Raw genomic sequence first — 21,318 nt, forward strand, 5'->3', positions numbered from 1 at the left:
CTAAGGCTTGCTTAATCCACTTCCCAGGGTTAAAACAAAAAGCACTGGCTCCTTGCAGAGTTGGCCTATTCCTTGCCTGGGGCAGGAAGGTGCAGATGAACCTAGAACACTTGTGCCAATAAGTAATGAAGATTTACAAGATTAAAATGAAAATTCATTTTAAATTAATTGACTAAATCTATTTCACTTAAGAATTATACAGTCATGTTGGTATTGACTGATTTATTATGTCAAGTAATATGAAATTAATAAATGTAAATACTTCTTTTAAAAAGACTGAAGATGCCTCAAAGTTTACAAAAGGCTATGGGAGTAACTACATGCTTCTTTTGGGGGTAATTAAAATGTTCTAAGATTAGGTAATGGTGATGGTTGCACAGCTATGTGAATATACTAAAAATCCACAGGATTGTGTACTTTTTTTTTGCAGCAGCAGCAGCAGCAGTGGCAGGGACTACGGGGCATGGGACACATGTCCAGCCACCAAAATTGTATACTTTAAAATAATTCTTTCTCTTAACTAGCTCTGAGGAAACCGAAAGATTCTGGATGCAGAAATGATGACTATAACAAATATGATTTTCAGGCCTAGATAAAGGTCATAGTTTTAATATTCTGAGGAAATGTAAAGAAAGCTTTTGAGTAGACAACCACCAAGGTTACTTCATTTTAAAGTATTAAGTACCAATGTTACTAGCTTCCAGGGGGCAAAGGATCTAAAAAATCTGTTTCCCCTATAGTGACAAAATACAATTGCCTATGTTCAGTTGGCAAATATTTTTTACATTCACATGTAGAATGTTACCTATGTGAATTATAGAGTACCAATTATGATTAGCACTAATATCATATACTTCATAATACTTTGGGACAAAGTATATAAAATTATTGATTATAAAGGAAATGTTACCAAAACAACCCAGTTGATCTAATTGTACCCTCTGCTATTAGTAAATAGTACCACTTTTTAAAACAAAATAATCATTTCAGGGGCCAGACATGGTGATTTCACAACTGTAATCCGAGCACTTCCAGAGGCAGAGGCATGAGGATTGCTTAAGGCCAGGAGTTCAAGACCAGCTTTGGCAACATATCAAGATTCCATCTGTACAAAAAATGAAAAAATTAGCCAGGCATGGTAGCATATGCCTATAGTCCTAGCTACTTGGGAGGCTTAGGTGGGAGGATTGTTTGAGCCCAGGAGTTGAATGCTGCAGTGAGCTATCACTGTGTCACTGCACTGCAGCCTGTGTGACAGAGTGATGCCCCATCTCTTGAAAAAGAAAAAATCGCCGGGCGCGGTGGCTCACGCCTGTAATCCTAGCACTCTGGAGGCCGAGGCGGGCGGATTGCTCAAGGTCAGGAGTTCAAAACCAGCCTGAGTGAGACCCCGTCTCTACCATAAAAATAGAAAGAAATTAATTGGCCAACTAATATATATAATATAAAAATCAGCCGGGCATGGTGGCTCGTGCCTGTAGTCCCAGCTACTCGGGAGGCTGAGGCAGGAGGATCGCTTGAGCCCAGGAGTTTGAGGTTGCTGTGAGCTAGGCTAACACCACAGCACTCACTCTAGCCTAGGCAAGAAATCGAGACTCTGTCTCAAAAAAAAAAAAAAAAAAAGAAAAGAAAAAATCATCGCAGGATTGCAGCCTAATATTTTTAAATAATGTAATGAATAAAAAGCAGCTTTATGACTTTACATCTTAATATAATGAATTGACAGAATAGTCACTGTTCAAGGTTTATTTATTTAATGGTTTAGTTGGTATGACATTTGGATAGTTGGTTGCATTGTTTATATGTAGATTTTTTTCTTTACATTATATGGCAATGTATACTACTGATACATATAGTACACAAAATAAGATCCTTAGAACAGTTATGCACAAGGACATGCAATGTTGGATTTATATACTGGATCCCAAGATGTAACTGATTGGGAAAAAGCTGGACTAGGCATGTTGGGTGAAGGAACCAGGAGTTACATAGCACATGGTAAACACACATCTGGTTTGAAGGGCAACTGCAGCATGTGCAGCATTGGCAGTGGTGCTTCAGCAGTGGTGGAACTATTTTCCACTAACCAGTTTAGGGTGACACAGGGTAAGGACCGTCCATTGTCAGGATACAGCTGTAGGTTTTTACGAACCATTCCCATTTCTAACTTTAGGACATTGATGTTTTTCCCAGGCTACCTTAATATTACTGCTTTAATCACAGATCAGATAAAAAGGACAATGTGCATAACCTCCAACTAAAACCCTATTGTAGCCTAGACAGTGAAGTGGTGTGACATTAGAAGACTTTAAAATTGCAGCTCTTTTTGGATCCCCCAAAGTGTATCTGCACTCTTCTTCAAACGGGCCTCTTCCTCAGCAGTCAGAGTCACCTTCACAACGTCTGAGATTCCATTCTGTCCCAAGATGCAAGGAACACTAAGGAAGACATCTTCCTTTATTCCATAGAGACCCTGAAGACAAAAAGAAAAACATTTTACATTTTTTGTCTGTGCATTTCAGGGCTATAGTCTCTACAATTATGAAGCTTATTTAATACAACTTGAGGCCGGGCGCGGTGGCTCACGCCTGTAATCCTAGTGCTCTGGGAGGCCGGCGGGTGGATTGCTCGAGGTCAGAAGTTCAAAACCAGCTTGAGCAAAAGTGAGACCCCGTCTTTACTATAAATAGAAAGAAATTAACTGGCTAACTAATATATAGAAAAAATTAGCTGGGCATGGTGGCGCATGCCTGTAGTCCCAGCTACTCGAGAGGCTGAGGCAGCAGGATCGCTTGAGCCCAGGAGTTTGAGGTTGCTGTGAACTAAGCTGTTGCCACAGCACTCACTCTAGTCTGGGCAACAAAGTGAGACTCTGTCTCAAAAAAATAAATAAATAAAATAATACAACTTGATAAGTAGAAATGCCTTTCATGTTCAGTTATGATATAATGATTGTATAAAAGAAAGTCAATAAAGTAGCAACAATAACTCTTAAGTTGAATGTGAGGCTTGGTGTGGTGGCTGACGCCTGTAATCCTAGCTCTCTGGGAGGCCAAGGCGGGCGGATTGTTTGAGCTAAGGAGTTCGAAACCAACCTGAGCAAGAGTGAGACGCCATCTCTACTATAAATAAAGAAATTAATTGGCCAACTAATACATATAGAAAAAATTAGCCAGGCATGGTGGTGTATGCCTGTAGTCCCAGCTACTCGGGAGGCTGAGGCAGGAGGATCGCTTGAGCCCAGGAGTCTGAGGTTGCTGTGAGCTAGGCTGACGCCATGGCACTCTAGCCAGGGCAACAGAGTGAGACTCTGTCTCAAAAAAAAAAAAAAAAAAAAATGAATGTGATTTCTATTTTTCCCAATGGAAAAATAATCTATTTCTTTTATAGTCCTCTACCTACCTCAACATAATCGAATTAGAGCTTTTTAGTCACGTTATCAAGTATCTATGTGCTGAATAGTCTGAGTGGACATTAATCCTAAAGCTCAACCATTTCTTTCCAAAAATGAAAGTTGTGGGTACATTAATTTATTAATTTATTGATTCAGGCTGGGTGTGGTGGCTCATGCCTGTAATCCTAGCACTCTGGGAGGCCGAGGCGGGAAGATCGTTTGAGCTCAGGAGTTCTAGACCAGCCTGAGCAAGAGCCAGATCCCGTCTCTACTGAAAAAATATAAACAAATTAGCTGGACAACTAAAAATATATATAAAAAAATTAGCCAGGCATGAGTGCACATGCCTATAGTCCCAGCTACTTGGGAGGCTGAGGCAGGAGGATCCCTTCAGCCCAGGAGTTTGAGGTTGCTGTGAGCTAGGTACTCTAGCCTGCGCAACAGAGTGAGGGTTTGTCTCAAAAAAAAAAAAATTTACTGATTGAGAAATTATATTAATCTAATTGCTTTTTCAGAAGAATCTTTTTTAAAAACCCAGGAAGTGAAGCATTCAAATACAGCATAACACTACACCTACCTTAATCATGGTGGAAATTGGATGCACACGCCTAAGATTCCTCATTATACTTTCTGCCAGATCTCCCACAGACAGTCCAATGGCCCAGGATGTGTAGCCTTTCAGTTTGATCACCTCATAAGCACTGCAGGGGATGAAAAGGTAGGGAAAGGCAGAAAAAGTAAGGTAAGAGAAATGAACTAAGTCAAAGCTTTCACCAAACACATGCTTTATAGTAAATAGTTCCACAACGTTGCATTATATATTTATGAGTAACATCTATACCAGGATACTATGTATAGGGATGTTCAGAACAGTACTGTTAGTTATAGCAAAAATATGGCAACATGTCCAATAAGCCCTAACAGGAGAATGGATAAATTGTGATATATTGATACAATGGAATATTACATAGCTGTCAACACAAATGAACTACAGCCACGTACAACAAAATGGATAATTCTTAGAAATATAATCATGGGTTTTAAAAAGTAAATCCAAGATAACACAGCATATTAACTCAGGATTATCTCAAGTGGGAGTTTAAAGGCGACAGAAGGATCTATTTGTTTTATAATCTTCTACCTACCTCAACAAAATTGAATGAGAGTTTTTTAGTCAAGTTATCAAATATCTATGTGCTGAAGAGTCCTAGTGGGCATTAATCCTAAAGCTGGGGGGGGGGGGGAGCATGGAATTCACTTATTTCCAAATACCAGTGGACTAGTAATTCTGACTCAACAAACACTATAATCCTAGCACTCTGGGAGGCCAAGGCGGGTGGATTGCTCAAGGTCAGGAGTTCAAAACCAGCCTGGCAAGAGTGAGACCCCGTCTCTACTATAAACAGAAAGAAATTAATTGGCCAACTAATATATATAGAAAAAATTAGCCAGGCATGGTGGCTAGTCCCAGCTACTCGGGAGGCTGAGGCAGGAGGATTGCTTAAGCCCAGGAATTTGAGGTTGCTGTGAGTTAGGCTGACGCCACGGCACTCACTCTAGCCTGGGCAACAAAGTGAGACTCTGTCTCAAAAAAAAAAAAAGAAAGAAAGAAAGAAAGAAAGAAAAAAACACTATAGTTAATTGACAGCTACTGTCAGTGTTGCTTGGGTTGGGTGGTGGGTTCACAGATTTTATTTAATTAAACAAATACAAATAAGAGGGGATATGCCTAGACCAATCATGAGAATATGTCATGACCCAAGGATTATGATTCATTATTCAATTCTATAAACCTGAGGCCGACATGTGACTACATAGGTAAATAATGACACCAAGATGAAATCTTCCCTATTTCAATAATTTCAACAGTTAGTATTTATGTTTTTAGTATAATTATGAATCTAGATAGACCTTGCTTAAAACTTTATAATCATAGCTATGTTTCTATTCATAAAGACTACAGTAGAAACTTTAAAGATCTTATTCCTAACTGAATCAATCATTATGCTCTTAAAGACTGACTCCCAATACGGTAGACTTAATCTACTTGTCTTATTATGATAGTTTACAATGTAAGCAAAGAAATATTTACGAGAGACTATAGAGAATTACTGCATTAAAACAACAACAACAACAACAACAAAACCAGGCTGGGTGCAGTGGCTCATGCCTATAATCCTAGCACTCTGGGAGCCGAGGTGGGTGGATTGCTTGAGGTCAGGAGTTCGAAACCAGCCTGAGCAAGAGCAAGACCCCCATCTCTACTATAAATACAAAGAAATTAATTGGCCAGCTAATATATAGAGAGAAAATAATTAGCCGGGCATGGTGGCGCATGCCTGTAGTCCCAGCTACTTGGAAGGCTGAGGCAGCAGGATTGCTTGAGCCCAGGAGTTTGAGGTTGCTGTGAGCTAGGCTGATGCCACGGCGCTCACTCTAGCCTGGAAACAAAGTGAGACTCTGTCTCAAAAAAAAAACAAAAAAAAAACATAAAACAGATTTTACACTATCCCGTAGAAGATGAGGGTGTCTATGGCAAAAAACTCCCCAGACTTTAGCATTAATAAATAATTATAATTTTTCATATCTTTGCTCAATGTGTGTGTAGGGGGGAGGTAAGGAAAAGAAACTAAGTTTTTATTTCTCTGGGATCCAATATCTGTAATTGCTGGGTTGCATGGCAAATCCACTTTAGTTTTAAAGGCACTGCCAACTATTTTCCAGAGCAGTTATATCATTTCACATTCCTACCAGCAATGTACGAGCCATCCAGCTACTCCACATCCTTGTCAGCATTTGGTGCTGTCACTAATTTTTATTTTAGCCATTCTTTCTTTTACACCTCTTTTATAGGATGACTTTTAACAAAGCTTTAAGAAAATAAGATTTCTCTCTAATAAAAGTACTCAAATGCAATCAAAATTTTAATCTTTTAAATAAAAAAATTAAATCTTCCATGTTGCCAAATTATGAGATTGATTACCTCTCAACCACCTGTTTGTGAACCTCTTTCCACTGTTCCTTATCTTGATCAGTGCCTAAATCCGGGTGCAGATTCTTCAGGGAGACACCAGCAACATTCACTCCACTCCATACAGGCACTAAAAGAAATAATATAGAAGATACTTATTTTCATGTACCAATGGCCTAGTAATTGTGACCCATTTTCCTAATTCTCTTATCTGCAGATACCCATTTTGGTAGATGCAAGAGTATCACCGATGTAGTCCTTACTCACTTTTAGATTCGATTTTCATTCATTCATTCATTCATTCATTCATTTTTAATAAACCCTTAGTCTCAGAGATGTTCTTATTTAGTTTATATAAAACTAAGACTTTTTACTGTATTCTAACCTATTGGAATGTTTAATCCATATAAATCTGAAATATTAAAAATAGTGTGAGAGGCCGGGCGAGGTGGCTCACGCCTATAATCCTAGCACTCTGGGAGGCCGAGGCGGGAGGATTGCTCAAGGTCAGGAGTTCGAAACCAGCCTAAGCAAGAGCAAGACCCCGTCTCTACTATAAATAGAAAGAAATTAATTGGCTAACTAAGATATATATACAAAAAATTAGCCAGGCATGGTGGCACATGCCTGTGGTCCCAGCTACTTGGGAGGCTGAGGCAGGAGGATCGCTTGAGCCCAAGAGTTTGAGGTTGCTGTGAGCTAGGCTGACACCACGGCACTCACTCTAGCCTGGGCAACAAAGTGAGACTCTGTCTCAAAAAAAAAAAAAAAAAATAGTGTGAGAACATAGGGGAAATTTTCTTGGTGGAAGAAACTCTGAGAACACTGTACAAATTGTAACATCTTTCAACAGTGATGGTAATACAATTTTTTTTCTGCACTCCACTTGGATTGGCTGACCTTTTTAGTACCAGGCAATGCAAGTCTATAAACAGGTAGGATATTAAATGACTAAGGTCACTAAGAAATATTGTCTTAATATTAATAGTTCATGGTAGGAAGAGAAATTTCATTCCCCATTCCCCATGTCATAAAATGTCATACAAAATGGCTAAAATCTTCTTCTTCTTTTTTTTTTTTTGGAATTTTTAAAAATCTGTGTTGAATAAGTAACTTTAGGGAGGATGGTGGGTAAAACAGTTCAACAAATAAATCCTTGAGAATAATCACCGTGCATATATTGCCTCTTCTCTACTCAATTAAAAGGATTTCTTTAGAGTAATAAAAGAAAGGTTACATTTTCATTGTTTGTTTTATTTGCCAAAGTAGCACCACAAAGTGATACAAAGTATCTGAACTGGTCTTATTTGAAATCTAGCTTCTAAGGTGCTTCCACCATCATCAAATGATTAGTGAATCTAGAGAACAGAGACATAAAATTAAGCAAGCAAATTACATTAGTAAGCATTTTGACCTTTTCTCTCCTTTTTTAAATTAATTTCCAAATATTAAGTGGGTACAAATGTTTCTTTTACATGGATGGCTTTTATAATGCTTATGTCAGGAAAATGGCTAAAATCCTAACAATTCTTAGCATATAATTATACAAAATGGTAGATTTCAGGAAACCATTCTACCTTGACTAATGGATACTAGGCTAGAATTTAATAATGAAATGTCTGTCAATTTTTTGTATAATCTTTTTGAAAACAACTCATGCTTACCACTAGAGTCTCCATGCTCCCCAAGGACCCATCCATGACAGCTTAGTGGGTGAATTCCCAACCTCTCCCCCATCAGGTAACGGAACCGAGCTGAATCCAGATTGCAACCACTTCCAATAACACGGTTTTTGGGAAAGCCACTTATCTTCCAAGCCACATAGGTCAAGATATCCACTATGAAGAAAAGATTTAGACATAAATATGAGGTGAATCATTAGAGAATGATTGGTTACTCAAGATAGATGGTTCTGTATGGATCTTGATATTAATCATAACTAATTAATATTTTTATTAATATTTTTAAACCTCTATACAATGCATATCAAATCCACTCAGTATTCACACAAATGTAGTTTTATGAAAATAAACTGTGTACCAACTAAGAAAATAACAATTATTCATAAACTTATCCCTTATCCAAGATCTTTGACAAGTAACTAATTTTAAGCTCCAACTATGTTCAGAGGCACTGTATCTCCTTTAATGTTTTAAGATTAATTATTTTACAAAAACACAAATCTACTCTCAGGAAAGAAATGAAACAAGAGAGATAAATGAAACAATAAATGTGTGTACAGAATATAACACATACTATCAGTTTTACTATAGCTCATCTATTTTTACACAATTAAAAGTCTCACCTGGATTTGAAACAATAAGCAACTTGCAGTTTGGGCTGTATTTTACAACATTAGGAATGATGAACTTAAAGATGTTCACGTTTCGCTGGACCAAATTAAGACGGCTTTCTCCCTCTTGCTGACGTGCCCCAGCTGTGACAATAACCAACTTGGAGTTTGCAGTTACATTATAGTCTAGAGAAAAGGGAAACAATGACCAGATGAAGGCCTCTAAGAGAAATTTTTAATCTAGCCAACAAAAAATTTGCTCCATTAACTTGTTTTTTTAGTCTCTTTTTGGGGATAGGGTCTTGTTCTGTCATCCCAGCTAGAATGCAGCGGCGTCATCATAGCTCACTGCAACCTCAAACGATCCTCCTGTCTCAGCCTCCCCAGTACCTGGGACTACAGACATACGCTACCACTTCTGGCTTATTTTTCTATTTCTTGTAGTGATGAGGTCTTCCTTTTACTCAGGTTGGTCTCGAACTCCTGAACTCAAGCAATCCTCCTGCCTTGGCCTCCCAAAGTGCTAGGATTACAGGTGTGAGCCACCACACCCGGCCTCTACGTAACTATTAATACTTAACTATCATCCTATCAGCCTAGGGACAGGCAATTTTCTCATCTTTTGTTCATTTTCTTTCTTTTCTCTTTTTTTTTCTTTTTATTTCAGCATATTATGGGGGTACAAATGTTTAGGTTACATGTGTTGCCTTCCCTCCCTCTCCCCAGTCAGAGCTTCAAGCGTGTCCATCCCCTAGATGGTATGCATCATACTCATTATGTATGTATATACTCATCCCATCCTCTCCCCTTCCATCTGTCCAACGCCTGATAAATGTTATTCCTATATGTCCACTTAGGTATTGATCAGAGAATCCAATCTGCTGGTGAGTACATGTGGTGCTTATTTTATCATTCTTGGGATATTTCACTTAGTAGAATGGGTTCCAGCTCTATCCAGGAAAATACAAGAGGTGCTAGATCACCATTGTTTCTCATAGCCGAGTAGCACTCCATGGTATACATCTTTCTTTTTTTTTTTTTTTAAGCAGAGACATCTTTACCCTTAACAAGCATATTTTTGCTTCTAGTTAGTTACCCTGTAGAACAAGACAGTTAACCCAGGGATTAGATGATGAAGGGAGTAACTTATCAGATAAGTGGCCAATGATTTTCAAGTATCAAAACATACTATTTGGGCTCATGTTCAGGTTTCCTGGCTGGTACTAATAAGTGTGAAAGGGTCAAGCCAAGAATATCTGCTGAACAGGCTCATTTGCCCTATTCTCAACTTTGTGTTACATGTGTGAAAAGGACTGGGGAGGAGGAGTAAGTATACTTAAGTATTTGAAAGAATGTGGTTAAATATAGACCTAAAGTTTGGAGCTTTACTCATTACACTCTAACTCAAATGCTTTCCATATCATGGACAAATTGGATCTCCATTTAAAACCATTTACTAGAAACTGAAATTTTGATATCTACAGGCACCAATGCAAAATTATCCCCAGGCTCTCCTATCCTCTATAAAAGAGAAAAGCTTTGAAGAGCTAAGATTTCGAGCAACTATAATATAAACTTGTTGACATCAACCTTTGCTGGAGACAATTTTTGGTGTTCTAAGGAAAAGGCTGCCATGTTGGAGATCCATCATCTCGCCCTTCAATTTGTCTTCAATGACATCAACAAGAGCAAGCTCATCTGCCAAGTCCTAAAAGACATAAAATCTTTAGTTAAATGGGAAATGGATACTTCTAGATTTTTGGAAGGACATGTAAAATTTCTATATTCTGGCATAGTAGAGTTCTGCTACCTTATTAGTACAGTATCAGGATATACTTCCAAGTAGAGGCAGGCCCACACTTAAAAAGCCGACTCACAAATGACCCCATACATAACACTGACCCTATCTTCAGCCCTATTTCCCCACTGGAGCAACCTCTACAGGAGTTCTACCACCACTGGTGTGAAGGCAGAGCTCTGGATTGGCAGTAGTCAGAATAACTTCCAATTATGTAAAACTGCTCTATTTACTCTCTCAAATTTAGTTTTACACACCAATTTTAAATACGTGATGTTGACCAGTATCAAGACTTGGAATTAAAAAGCAATATTCTGGACTATCCCCTGGTTATTTCCATATATGAACCAATACTAACAGTTCTGCATAAAGACAGATTTGTGCATTGCATAATATTGGCAAAAAATATTCTTGCAGTTGAACCTATAAAAGTTTGTAGGTGTATCTAGGACCAGGAGCCACCAACAATAGTTTTAATACAAATGGGATGTGGTTTGTTGTTACCAAAAAAGGTTATTGTAGCTGCAGATCTACCCTTAAATCAATTATTAGTGATCTGGCAGGTATTCTTACCCACACCTGAGTCAGAGGCCATCACAGAAAAAGACCACTGGCATTCATAGGTGTGAGGGAAACAGAAGGCACTAATTTCTGGTCCAGTGAGTAATGAATAAAAGTTGGAGTATTATGTGGCCTCTTCTAAGAACAATATAGAGCAACCTATGTTGTTACAAGACCTTTGCATAGCTCATTTTTGCCTTTAGTTCCTTCTCACTTCAATCCATTTCTATTCAGGACCCAGAATTCATTATTTTGCTCTTATTAGGAATTTCAAATCTTTGAACTTAAAGTATTTTAATATTATAAGCCAGCTCAATTTCTTTTTGATATAAACCAGGTTCCAGTACTGTAATAAGAAGTTCTTTACTCACAAGTTCTTTTTTCTAATTAAATTTTAGCTCCATAATGGATAACAAAATTGCCATCCAAGGCAGGAGGGACAATGGGGTTTGGGTGGGAGGAGAACTTAAGATTTCTCACATTAGCATGATCTTAATTTTACCATATGTATGTGTCATTTTCAATTCAAAAATTACTTTAGAAGGCCGGGCATGGTGGCTCACGCCTATAATCCTAGCACTCTGTGAGGCCGAAGCAGGTGCATCATTTAAGCTCAGGAGTTTGAGACCAGCATGAGTAAGAGCAGGACCCTGTCTCTACCAAAAATAGAAAGAAGTTAATTGGACATCTACTATATAGAAAATATTAGCCGGGCATGGTGGTGCATGCCTGTAGTCCCAGCTACTAGGGAGGCTGAGGCAGAAGGACTGCTTGAGCCCAGGAGTTTGAGGTTGCTGTGAGCTAGGCTGCTTCCATGGCACTCTAGCCCAGGCAACAAAGTGAGACTCTGTCTCAAAAAAATAAATAAATAAAATAAAATAGGCCAGGCACGGTGGCTCATGCCTGTAATCCTAGCACTCTGGGAAGCCGAGGTGGGTGGATTGCTCGAGGTCAGGAGTTTGAAACCAGCCTGAGCAAAAGCAAGACCCCATCTCTACTATAAATAGAAAGAAATTAATTGGCCAACTAATATATATAGAAAAAATTAGCCGGGCATGGTGGCACAGGCCTGCCCCAGCTACTTGGGAGGCTGAGGCAGCAGGATTGCTTAAGTTTGAGGTTGCTGTGAGCTAGGCTGATGCCACGGCACTCACTCTAGCCTGGGCAACAAAGCGAGACTCTGTCTCAAAAAAATAAAATAAAATAAAAATTACTTTAGAAGAGTCTGGCTCATTTAAAGGCATGGACCCTTCCTTTTCATTGGTAGGCAATCCACGCATGTTAATATGTAACAGTGAATTTTAGGAACTGGGTCTCAAGCCTGACATCCTGATACTTTGATACTTATTAATTCCTTTCATTAGGACTAATCAAAGGACTAATTAAGTCCTTTGATACTTATTAATTTCAGATTCCCTTTCAGTATATTATTATGTTTCAAATTTGTTTCATGCAAAGTTCTCTGAATGAGTGCATGAGCCTAAATATTTTTACATACAGTATAATGATTCTTGGGGACAGAGTGGGGAAAGGGTGGAGTCAAAGTATGTGCTTCCAGAGTGGTAGACTCTACTTACCTTCATTAAGATACTGATGGCACATGCCATGCCAACAGCACCAACCCCAACAACTGTGATCTTATTCTGGGGGGTCTGTTCTTCCTTTAGAAGATTAAAAATCAGCTGATCCTTGAGAGTCGCCATACCGGATTTGGAACCAAAAGGAATCTATAGGGTGAAAAACATTCAGTGTCACTGCATCCTTTTGATGTTTATTAACCAAGAACTGTTCTGAGAAAAGCTTAGGTTACTTCCTTTTGAGGTACCTGCCACTAAAAACACAAGAGATGACTAAAAATGGGGAGGAAAAAAATGTAGCTAAAGAAGAGTTGAAAGGCCTAATGCCAGATTATGATCTGTCCGGGGTCTTGATGTGAATTAACTCACCTTGGCATGAAAAAATAATACGGACGTTTGGGTGTAAGTATAGCCTCTGGAGGGCTCACTCATTTTGGCTTATTTACCCCACGTGGGGCTGGCTTCTCCTTAGACAAGATCACAGTGAGCCGCCCACCCAGCTCTCCTTCAGCCACTCAGGCTTCTATAACAAATACACTGCCAAGCCCCTCATGCAAGGACTAAAGGTACATGCAAAAAAGAGCCATCAACGGCCAAAGGTACGACTCAAGGCAGAGAAGCGTGCTATGGGCTCTGCGCATGCGCCCCCTCTCCACGCCACCCCGACGAAGAAGGGGCAGAGACCAGAGGTGGAGAGACCTACGCCCCGCCCAGATCCGAACCACTAGCCGGCACAGGAAGTTTGGGCGCGTGCGCAATCCAGAGCACTGGGGCGGAGACGATAGCGGCTTCTGGCCATTGGCAGGTCGGCACTAGGCCAGAGGGCGGAAGCCTGAGAACCCCTGTGGGTGAGCAGAGATAATCAGGAGCTGTCCTGCTCAGTGGGTCAGAGGGAGGGAGGGAGCTCGGATTCAGACTTTAGATTTAACCAGAGGCAGGCAACGTGATACCCGGCTGGCAGCCTCCCTGGCCCTGGCGTGGCGCGTGGCCAGAACCAGACTTTAATCACCATATCAGGAACTAGGGGCTCTTAACAGGAGGGAGTGTAGCTTATGCTGTGATCCGTGTTGCAACGGCGTGAAGCCCAGTATGAGGAAATTTTTTCGCTTCAGGGAGTGCAGAAATAGCTGCAGAGGGCCTGAAGCATGGAGCCCTAAAGTTAATGGAACCCTCGAATTCCGGAGCCGGGGAAAGGGCTTTCCATTCTGTTACTCCAACCCAGCACTGCATTCATTGAAGGGAACATCACAGGTTGCATCCCGAAAGCATCATGTCTAGTTTTGGCACCATCCCAAAGGGCAAAAATATCTGAGAGGACCTCCAAGCAGGCAGCCCAGAGTCATCAAGCTGGAATCAGGTATCTCCTTACAAATCACTGCTATTTCTAGACAGCCTTGTAAGGTTCCTGGAGCCTGGCGCGGGGAAGGGAGTTCTTCCTGCAGAGACCTGCTGGCTTCACCCAAAGCTCAGCCCTTGCTTCCAGCGCTCCCTTCAATGTAGGGGTGGGAGGAGGGCGCATCTAATGGCGAGAGCCGTGCAGACAGGGTCTACCACTCACCCTGCTACCCACTCTTCGTGACCTTAGACATCCCCCCGCTCTAAACTCTCTCTCAGGTTCACGTTTTCCCGCTGGTTAAAACGAGGAGATGGAACCGGATAATCCTACTCTCCACAGACTGTCTCTGGTGGGGGAGGGCTGGGGCCCTGCCTGCTTCATCCTTGCATGGGCTGCGCTAATCGCTGCTTAATGTAATTTACACAGAAGGGGCCCTATAATCTCCAGGCAGCAGCCGGCCCGGGGAGCGCACCTCTCAGCCTCCCACGGGAAAAATGCAAACCGCACGGCGCTCAGCCGCTTTCCAGCTTCCAGAAACCCGCCCCGGACATGCCGAAGTTTTTTTTTGTTTTTTTTTTTGGCTCAATGGGCTCCGGAAACCCGACTTCGAATTTTGTGCCGTTCGCCGATTTTGAGCCCAGAGATATCCCCCACCCTTTGGACCTGTCATCTACTTGTTCTTCCGCGTACACTGGGCTTTCGACCTCAGGTTGGGTGTGGCCATCTCCTCCTTCCCTAGCGCGGTCAGAGGCCACGGGTCCCGCGTATAGCAAAAGCAGAGCGCGGCGGGCTCCGAACCCACACGTGGCGTGGGCCACCGCGCGCAGGTTTCGGGAGTCTACTTCTGGGAAGCCGCGTCTACACTTCCTGCGAGCAGGGACCCCTTTGCTAGCAGCACCTGGCCAGCAGAGCCCGAGGCGGCTCGCCTTCCCTCCCCTCGGGCGCAGTGCGCGCCGGGCCCGACCGTACCGGGAATGCAAGTCTGGGGGCGTCGGAGGCGCGCGACAAAGACGTCCGGACTCGGCGGCAGCGACTCCAGCACTCTTGGCGGGGCGCGGGAGGGGCCTTAAGTGGAAGAGCTAAGCTGACGTCAGTGGGGGGGGCAGGCGGACGTGCGGGAGCCCACGTGTGGGTTGGGCTGGGGGCGGACGCCGAGCCAGGCCGGGCGCCCTGGAGGCTCCGGCGGCGCGCGCAGCCGGACGACCCACGAGCCGACCGACCCACGTGCGTCGGGACATCTAAGGGGCCGTCCAGAGCCACGCTGCCCTGCAGCCCCGTAGGCCCGGGCCGGAGCCACCAGCTGGAGACAGGCAGACCCACGGTTTCCTCTTCCGTAAAACGTGGAGGGCACCCTCAGGGAAGGCATGATCTGCTTCTTCATCCCTGTTTCCCAATGCCCACAACAGCTTCCGGCACATAAAAGGCATCTGACAAGGCCGGGCGCGGTGGCTCACGCCTGTAATCCTAGCACTTTGGGAGGCCGAGGCGGGCGGATTGCTCAAGGTCAGGAGTTCGAAACCAGCCTGAGCGAGACCCCGTCTCTACCAAAAATAGAAAGAAATTAATTGACCAACTAAAAATATATATACAAAAAATTAGCCGGGCATGGTGGCGCATGCCTGTAGTCCCAGCTACTCGGGAGGCTGAGACAGTAGGATCGCTGAGCCCAGGAGTTTGAGGTTGCTGTGAGCCAGGCTGACGCCACGGCACTCACTCTAGCCTGGGCAACAAAGTGAGACTCTGTTTCAAAAAAAAAAAAAAAAAAAAAAGGCATCTGACAAATAGTTGTCGAATGAAAGAAAGGGAACACCTAGCAAGGCGTCAGTCTGTCCATACCTAAATCGAGTGATCTCCAAAACTTTTTTTTTTTGATCTCCAAAACTTAAGGCCGCTTTTCCCCTGCCGCTAAGCCGTCCGGGTCCCACAGTCACAGCGAAGCCTGGGCCTCTCAGGCCTGGCACGGTTGCGTTGACGACTCAGGCCACATTTACATCCGTGTCCTCACTTCCTACTGCCCCACCCACGTGTCCCAGCCATACCCAAGAACTGTGGGCGTTTTGATTTAACATCTCCTCATATCCCCCCACCTCCCCTGCCCTGATAACTACCATCCTACTCTTTATGAGTTCAATTTTGGGGTGGTTTTGTTTCTTCTTTTTTTTTTAAACATGCTGTTTTTGCCTTTGTTCATGCAGCTTCCTTTGCCTGGCCTGCCCTCTCCCTCCATCACTTTAACTTGTACCTGTGTTCTAGTGCTCTCCACGGGGTATGAGAAACATATCTGGTAAGCCTTTGAGTTTACCACAATTTCCTGATTTTTTTCCTTAGTGATAGAAGTGTCTTTTGTTATTCATAATGAACTCCTTTTCCATAATCCCAGAGTTTATCCCCACATGTCTGCTTAGGTTGGGGCCAGTCACTGGAAAGACCAAGTGATTAGAAGGTTGGAACCTTCATCCCCACTCACCAACTCCAGGAAAGGCTGGAGATTAAGCTCAGTGAGAACTCTTAAACAAGGTTTGATGAGCTACCAGGCTGCCGAACAGTGGAGGTGCTCAGGGGGTGAAGCGCCCAGAGCGGGCATGGAAGAAGCTCTGTGCCCACTTCCCCATGCCTTGCCCTATGCATCCCTTCCATCTGGCTGTTCCTCTGTATCCTTTGTAACATCTTTTATAATAAACCAGTAAATATAAGTGTTTGTCTGATTTCTGGGAGCCATCCTAGCAAATTTTCCAACCTGAGGAGGGTGGGTCGTGGGAACCCTGATTTCCAGCCAGTTATTCAGAAACATGGGCCACAACCTACTACTTGTTTTTGTTGTTGTTGTTGTTCTTTGTTTTGTTTTTCCAGTGGAAATCAAGCAGGGCAGGGGGGCACAACCTTCTTGTGATTGGTGTCTGGAGTGAGGGGCAGGCTTGCAGGACTAAGCCCTTAACCTGTGGGATTTGATGCTATCCCGGTGGATACTATCAGAACTGAATTATAGAATACCCAGCTGGCGCGTGCCGTGGAGTTCTTGGTGTGGGGGAAAACCCCATACATCTGGTCACAGAAGTGTTCTGTGTTGAACCCAGAACAACCAACCCACACAGTTCGTACCGCCCTCCTCTCTGCTCCTACCACACTGGTCTGTACGTCCTGCAAATCAGCTTGCAATAGAGGTGTGTGTGGCTGTGCTCCCCTACCAGACAGTAAGTCCTGCTAGGCATGGATGGGTCTACTTCCTCCCTGAACCTGTGCCAGCAGCTCAATGCCAGCGCTAAGAAAGATTCATAATTGTAGGTCTCTCGATTCAAAGGGAAAACTCCATGCTCAGCTCCGGAAAACCAGAGCATCTCTCTTGCATGTCCTAACAGTTTCCCATCACTCTAGGAGGCCTTGAGACCTGTGCTCTCATCTCAAACACACAACTGGGGGGCAGGGGTGGGGAGAGCCACTGGTTCCCCAGAGTGCCTCAAGCAGGGCAGATTGCAACAGCCTCTCCTGTTTCCTCATCTTTGCAACAATGTCCTCATTCAGTCAAGCCTAGGACCCTGCCTGCCTGTCAATTGTGACCTCAGCTGCTGGGAGGAAGGGCACAGAAGGCAGAGAGGGGAAGTTAGCCTGGGGGGACAATTAAGTCTTTCCACATGGAGGGCCTGGGGTTGGGAGCTCTGGGATGATCTGTGAAGATAAACTACCCTGTTTCCCCGAAAATAAGACCTACCCATAAAATAAGCCCTAGCAGGATTTCTAAGCATTTGCGCAATAGAAGCCCTACCCCGAAAATAAGACAGTGATGGGCGTGGCTACGCAGCAGTATCTGCACAACCCATGCATTTCGTCTCTGCAGCCCTTCTCATTTGCCCCTTCGTGACAGCTACTATCCCAGAGGTGACCGGAAAGGTGGTGGCAGCCAACAAGGTGGGCTCCCCCTGTCAGGTCCCGGCCATCCTGTGCGTGCTGCAAGCTGAGGCTTTGAGGGGAAAATAACACATCCCCTGAAAATAAGCCCTAGGGTGTCTTCTTGAGGAAAAATAAATATAAGACCCTGTCTTATTTTCGAGGAAACTCGGTAGGTATAGTCTTCATTCCCCTAATTTAACACACCTAACAATAACTCCCTCCAAGCACTGATTCCCTCTTCTTGTGCAGAACAGCCACGAGTTGATTCCACAAACATGAATTTAAAAGTACCATTTACTGAGCACTTGCTGTGTGTCAGGCAGCAAGCTGGGCAGTCCCTATCCTCATCTGCACTTTAGTTCTTGGGAGCAGGCATAATCATCTCCATTTTTCAGAGAAGGAAACCAAGGCTCAGAGAGATTAGTGACTTTGCCAAGGTTGTGTAGCTGTAAGTGATTTTGGCTGGGACTCTATCCTAGGGCTGAGTGACTCTAAAGCCTATGTTTTTCTCTCTATAGGATGTTCCCCCCTACGCCCACCCTTGCATAGGACAAGAGATTATCTAGGGGGCTCAAGCCAGTCTCCAGCTCAGAAGAGGCAGTGGCTGTCAGTGGCTGCCTTCACCTGCCTTCTTGAGCTGAAACATTGGTCTTTTCCTGCCCGCAGACTAGGACTTACACCAATGGCGCTCCTGGTTCTCAGGCCTTTGGACTTGAATTTACACCACCAGCTTTCCTGAGTCTCCAGCTTGCAAATGGCAGATCATGGGACTTCTCAGCCCTCATAATCACATGAGCCAATTCCTCGTAGTCAATCTCTTTATATATAGTCTCCTATTGGTTCCATTCCTCTGTGTAACCCTGAGTAATATCGTTCAAACAGTAGGATTGCTGTACTAAAGCCAAAGCAGAATGTGAAACTCATGCAACAGGCCAGGAAACTGTTTCAGAGGGCAGAACAGACCTCTCAATCTGACCAAGTGATCTTTGGGTATGGCCTTTTTAAAAGGGAAAAAAGACCCCATAAAGAGGTGGTTTGACCAAGGGACAGGCTGGCCCCAGATGCTCAGCCCGCACTGTAAGATATTCCTAAATGGAGCCTGGTCACAGGATGGCATCCACCCAAAACACAGAGGAGAGTCATTTCTTCATTCAGTATTTGTTACACTCCCCTGAAAGACCATTCAGTAGTTCTCATTGCCCCCAGAATAAAACCCCAACATCTGAGAAAGGCCCAGCAGGTCCTCTGTGATCCACAGCTCATATCCCCTCTCTGGTCTTGTCTCCTATTTTCCTTCTTGCTTCCTATATACCAGTCGCAAGGTTACTCAATATGTTCTCCAAATGTGCCATGTACTTGCCCACCTCCAGCCTTCCAGCAAGGTAGTTCCTTCAACCTGAATGCCTCTCCCCTGCCACCTTCCCTGCCCACCAGAGCACCACATATTCAGAGCTCAAGTGCTGCTCCTTGGGTTTCATATTAAATTAATACGTATTACCGTGCATCTCTTTTTGTCACTAGATTGTAAGCTCCAGTGGAAAGAAACTTCCTTATTCATCTCCTCCAGGACATACATTTCTTTGTTTAACAAGTGGGGTTTTTTGTTGTTTTTATTTTTGAGACAGAGTCTCCCTCTGTCTCCCTGGGTAGAGTGCAGTGGAGTCGTTATAGCTCACTGCAACCTCAAACTCCTGTGCTCAAGCAATCCTCCTGCTTCAGCCTCCTGAGTAGCTGGAACCACAGGCACATGCCAGGATACCCAGCTATTTTTTTTCTATTTTTAGTAGAGACCGGGTCTCACTCTTGCTCAAGCTGGTCTCCAACTCCTGAGCTCAAGGGATCCTCCCACCTCAGCCTCCCAGAGTACTAGGATTACCAGCGAAAGCCACTGAACCTGGCCAACAAATGTATTTTGAATTAAATAAATGCCTGCTATGTAAAGGAACTTTGCTAAGTTCTGGAGATACAAAAATAACAAGACAAATTTATTAATATTAGCTTTCAAAGACTTTACCATTTAGTGCAGGAGACTGACAATAACCCCCTTGATAGTCAAAATGCATGAGCGAATGTAACACTGCCATCAAAGAGGTAGAGAGGCCGGGCTCGGTGGCTCACGCCTGTAATCCTAACACTCTGGGAGGCTGAGGTGGGTGGATTGCTCAAGGTCAGGAGTTCGAAACCAGCCTGAGCAATAGTGAGACCCCCGTCTCTACTAAAAATAGAAAGAAATTAATTGGACAACTAATATATATAGAAAAACTTAGCCGGGCGTGGTGGTGCATGCCTATAGTCCCACCTACTCGGGAGGCTGAGGCAGCAGGATTGCTTGAGCCCAGGAGTTTGAGGTTGCTGTGAGTTATGCTGACGCCATGGCACTCACTCTAGCCTGGGCAACAAAACGAGACTCTGTCTCAAAAAAAAAAAAAAAAAAAAATAGAGAGAAGTGCTCTGGCATTCACAGGAGAGAGGATACCAGGTAAGGCTTTCTGGAAGAGGTAGCATCTGAGCTTGGATGAGAAAAAGATTTCAATTGGTAAAGATCAGGTGTTGAGAAAGCAGAGAACTTAACATGAGTAAATGCACAGAGGCAGGAAAATACAGTGTCTGCTGAATCGTTAGCCTCAGAAGTCAGGCTAAGAAATTTGGGGGGTAGGGACGTGTTTGGTTTTTGGTGGTCAGTGGAAGTCATTGAAGTTTTTGGAGAATGATAGAGATAGGATGAAAGTAAGGTGCTTGAGAGGTCACGGAAAGGAAAGCACCTTGTTTTGTAATAATATACAACATATGCATATACGCAACATGTACAGACCATCTGCAGCTCCAACCACATCCGAACAGAACATACGCTTCTCTGACACAACTTTACACAGCCCCGCGGCCCCTCTGAATACTCACAGCCTGAGTTTTTTCACCTTTTTCGTGGTTGCAAAACTGATGGCTTTCCTGAGTTGCAGAACCCAAGATGCAGATGACCTCATTGGTCTCTGTCCCTGAGAGACCAGGGCTTGCAGTGTACATGCCAAAGTAGAGGCTCCTCTCTCTGGCAAGAGAGCAGACACTTGCCCCAGAAAAACTGTTTCATGTCCCCGCCCCCCTCAAACCCCATCCATCTCTCGGATGATGGGAGTGGACACTGGAAGACTCCACCCCAAACGTTAAGGTTCTCAGGGTGACATCTCCTGGCACCCTGATGCCTTTCCCCTGCTGCCTCCTCTCCTCCTCCAGGCCAGGCTCCTCCTCAAGTGCTAGATGCTGCCTCTATTTCCCTTTTTGGCTTGGACTGTCATTTCCCTCCAGAGTTCATTCCTTACGCTGTTCCCTAACAGAATCCATCTCAGGAACTCTAGATTCCCTCCTAGTCACTTCCTAACCCAGGAAAGAAGTAGCAGCTGGGCCCTTTTCTCTTGATCCTTCCCTGGCAGGGAGTTAGGCCTCAGGCTTCCCATTCCGTTGATGGGTTCTAAAGCAAAGACTGTCAGGCCAATATAAATGGCTTCCAA

At 43.6% G+C, this 21,318-nt stretch overlaps 1 protein-coding gene across 2 annotated transcripts; it reads right to left on the reverse strand.

The window, feature by feature from the left end:
- Window positions 1-1,731: 1,731 nt before the first annotated feature.
- Window positions 1,732-20,880, reverse strand: LOC105879956 (L-lactate dehydrogenase A chain). 2 transcript variants are annotated; one of them, XM_076002110.1, is made up of 8 exons: window positions 20,714-20,880; window positions 12,595-12,744; window positions 10,249-10,366; window positions 8,671-8,844; window positions 8,030-8,203; window positions 6,378-6,495; window positions 3,972-4,095; window positions 1,732-2,473 (listed from the first exon to the last, which is right to left on the reverse strand). In XM_076002110.1, exons 1-8 carry the CDS (start codon window positions 20,834-20,836, stop codon window positions 2,309-2,311), a joined length of 1,146 nt encoding a protein of 381 aa, XP_075858225.1. In that variant the 5' UTR covers window positions 20,837-20,880; the 3' UTR covers window positions 1,732-2,308. The 2 variants fall into 2 exon arrangements, with proteins under 2 accessions (XP_075858225.1, XP_075858226.1); XM_076002111.1 differs by lacking the exon at window positions 20,714-20,880 and adding an exon at window positions 14,900-15,044.
- Between the last annotated feature and the right edge of the window lie 438 nt (window positions 20,881-21,318).

Source organism: Microcebus murinus, chromosome 4, assembly GCF_040939455.1.
Source record: "Microcebus murinus isolate Inina chromosome 4, M.murinus_Inina_mat1.0, whole genome shotgun sequence".
Classification (NCBI taxonomy): Eukaryota; Metazoa; Chordata; class Mammalia; order Primates; family Cheirogaleidae; genus Microcebus; species Microcebus murinus.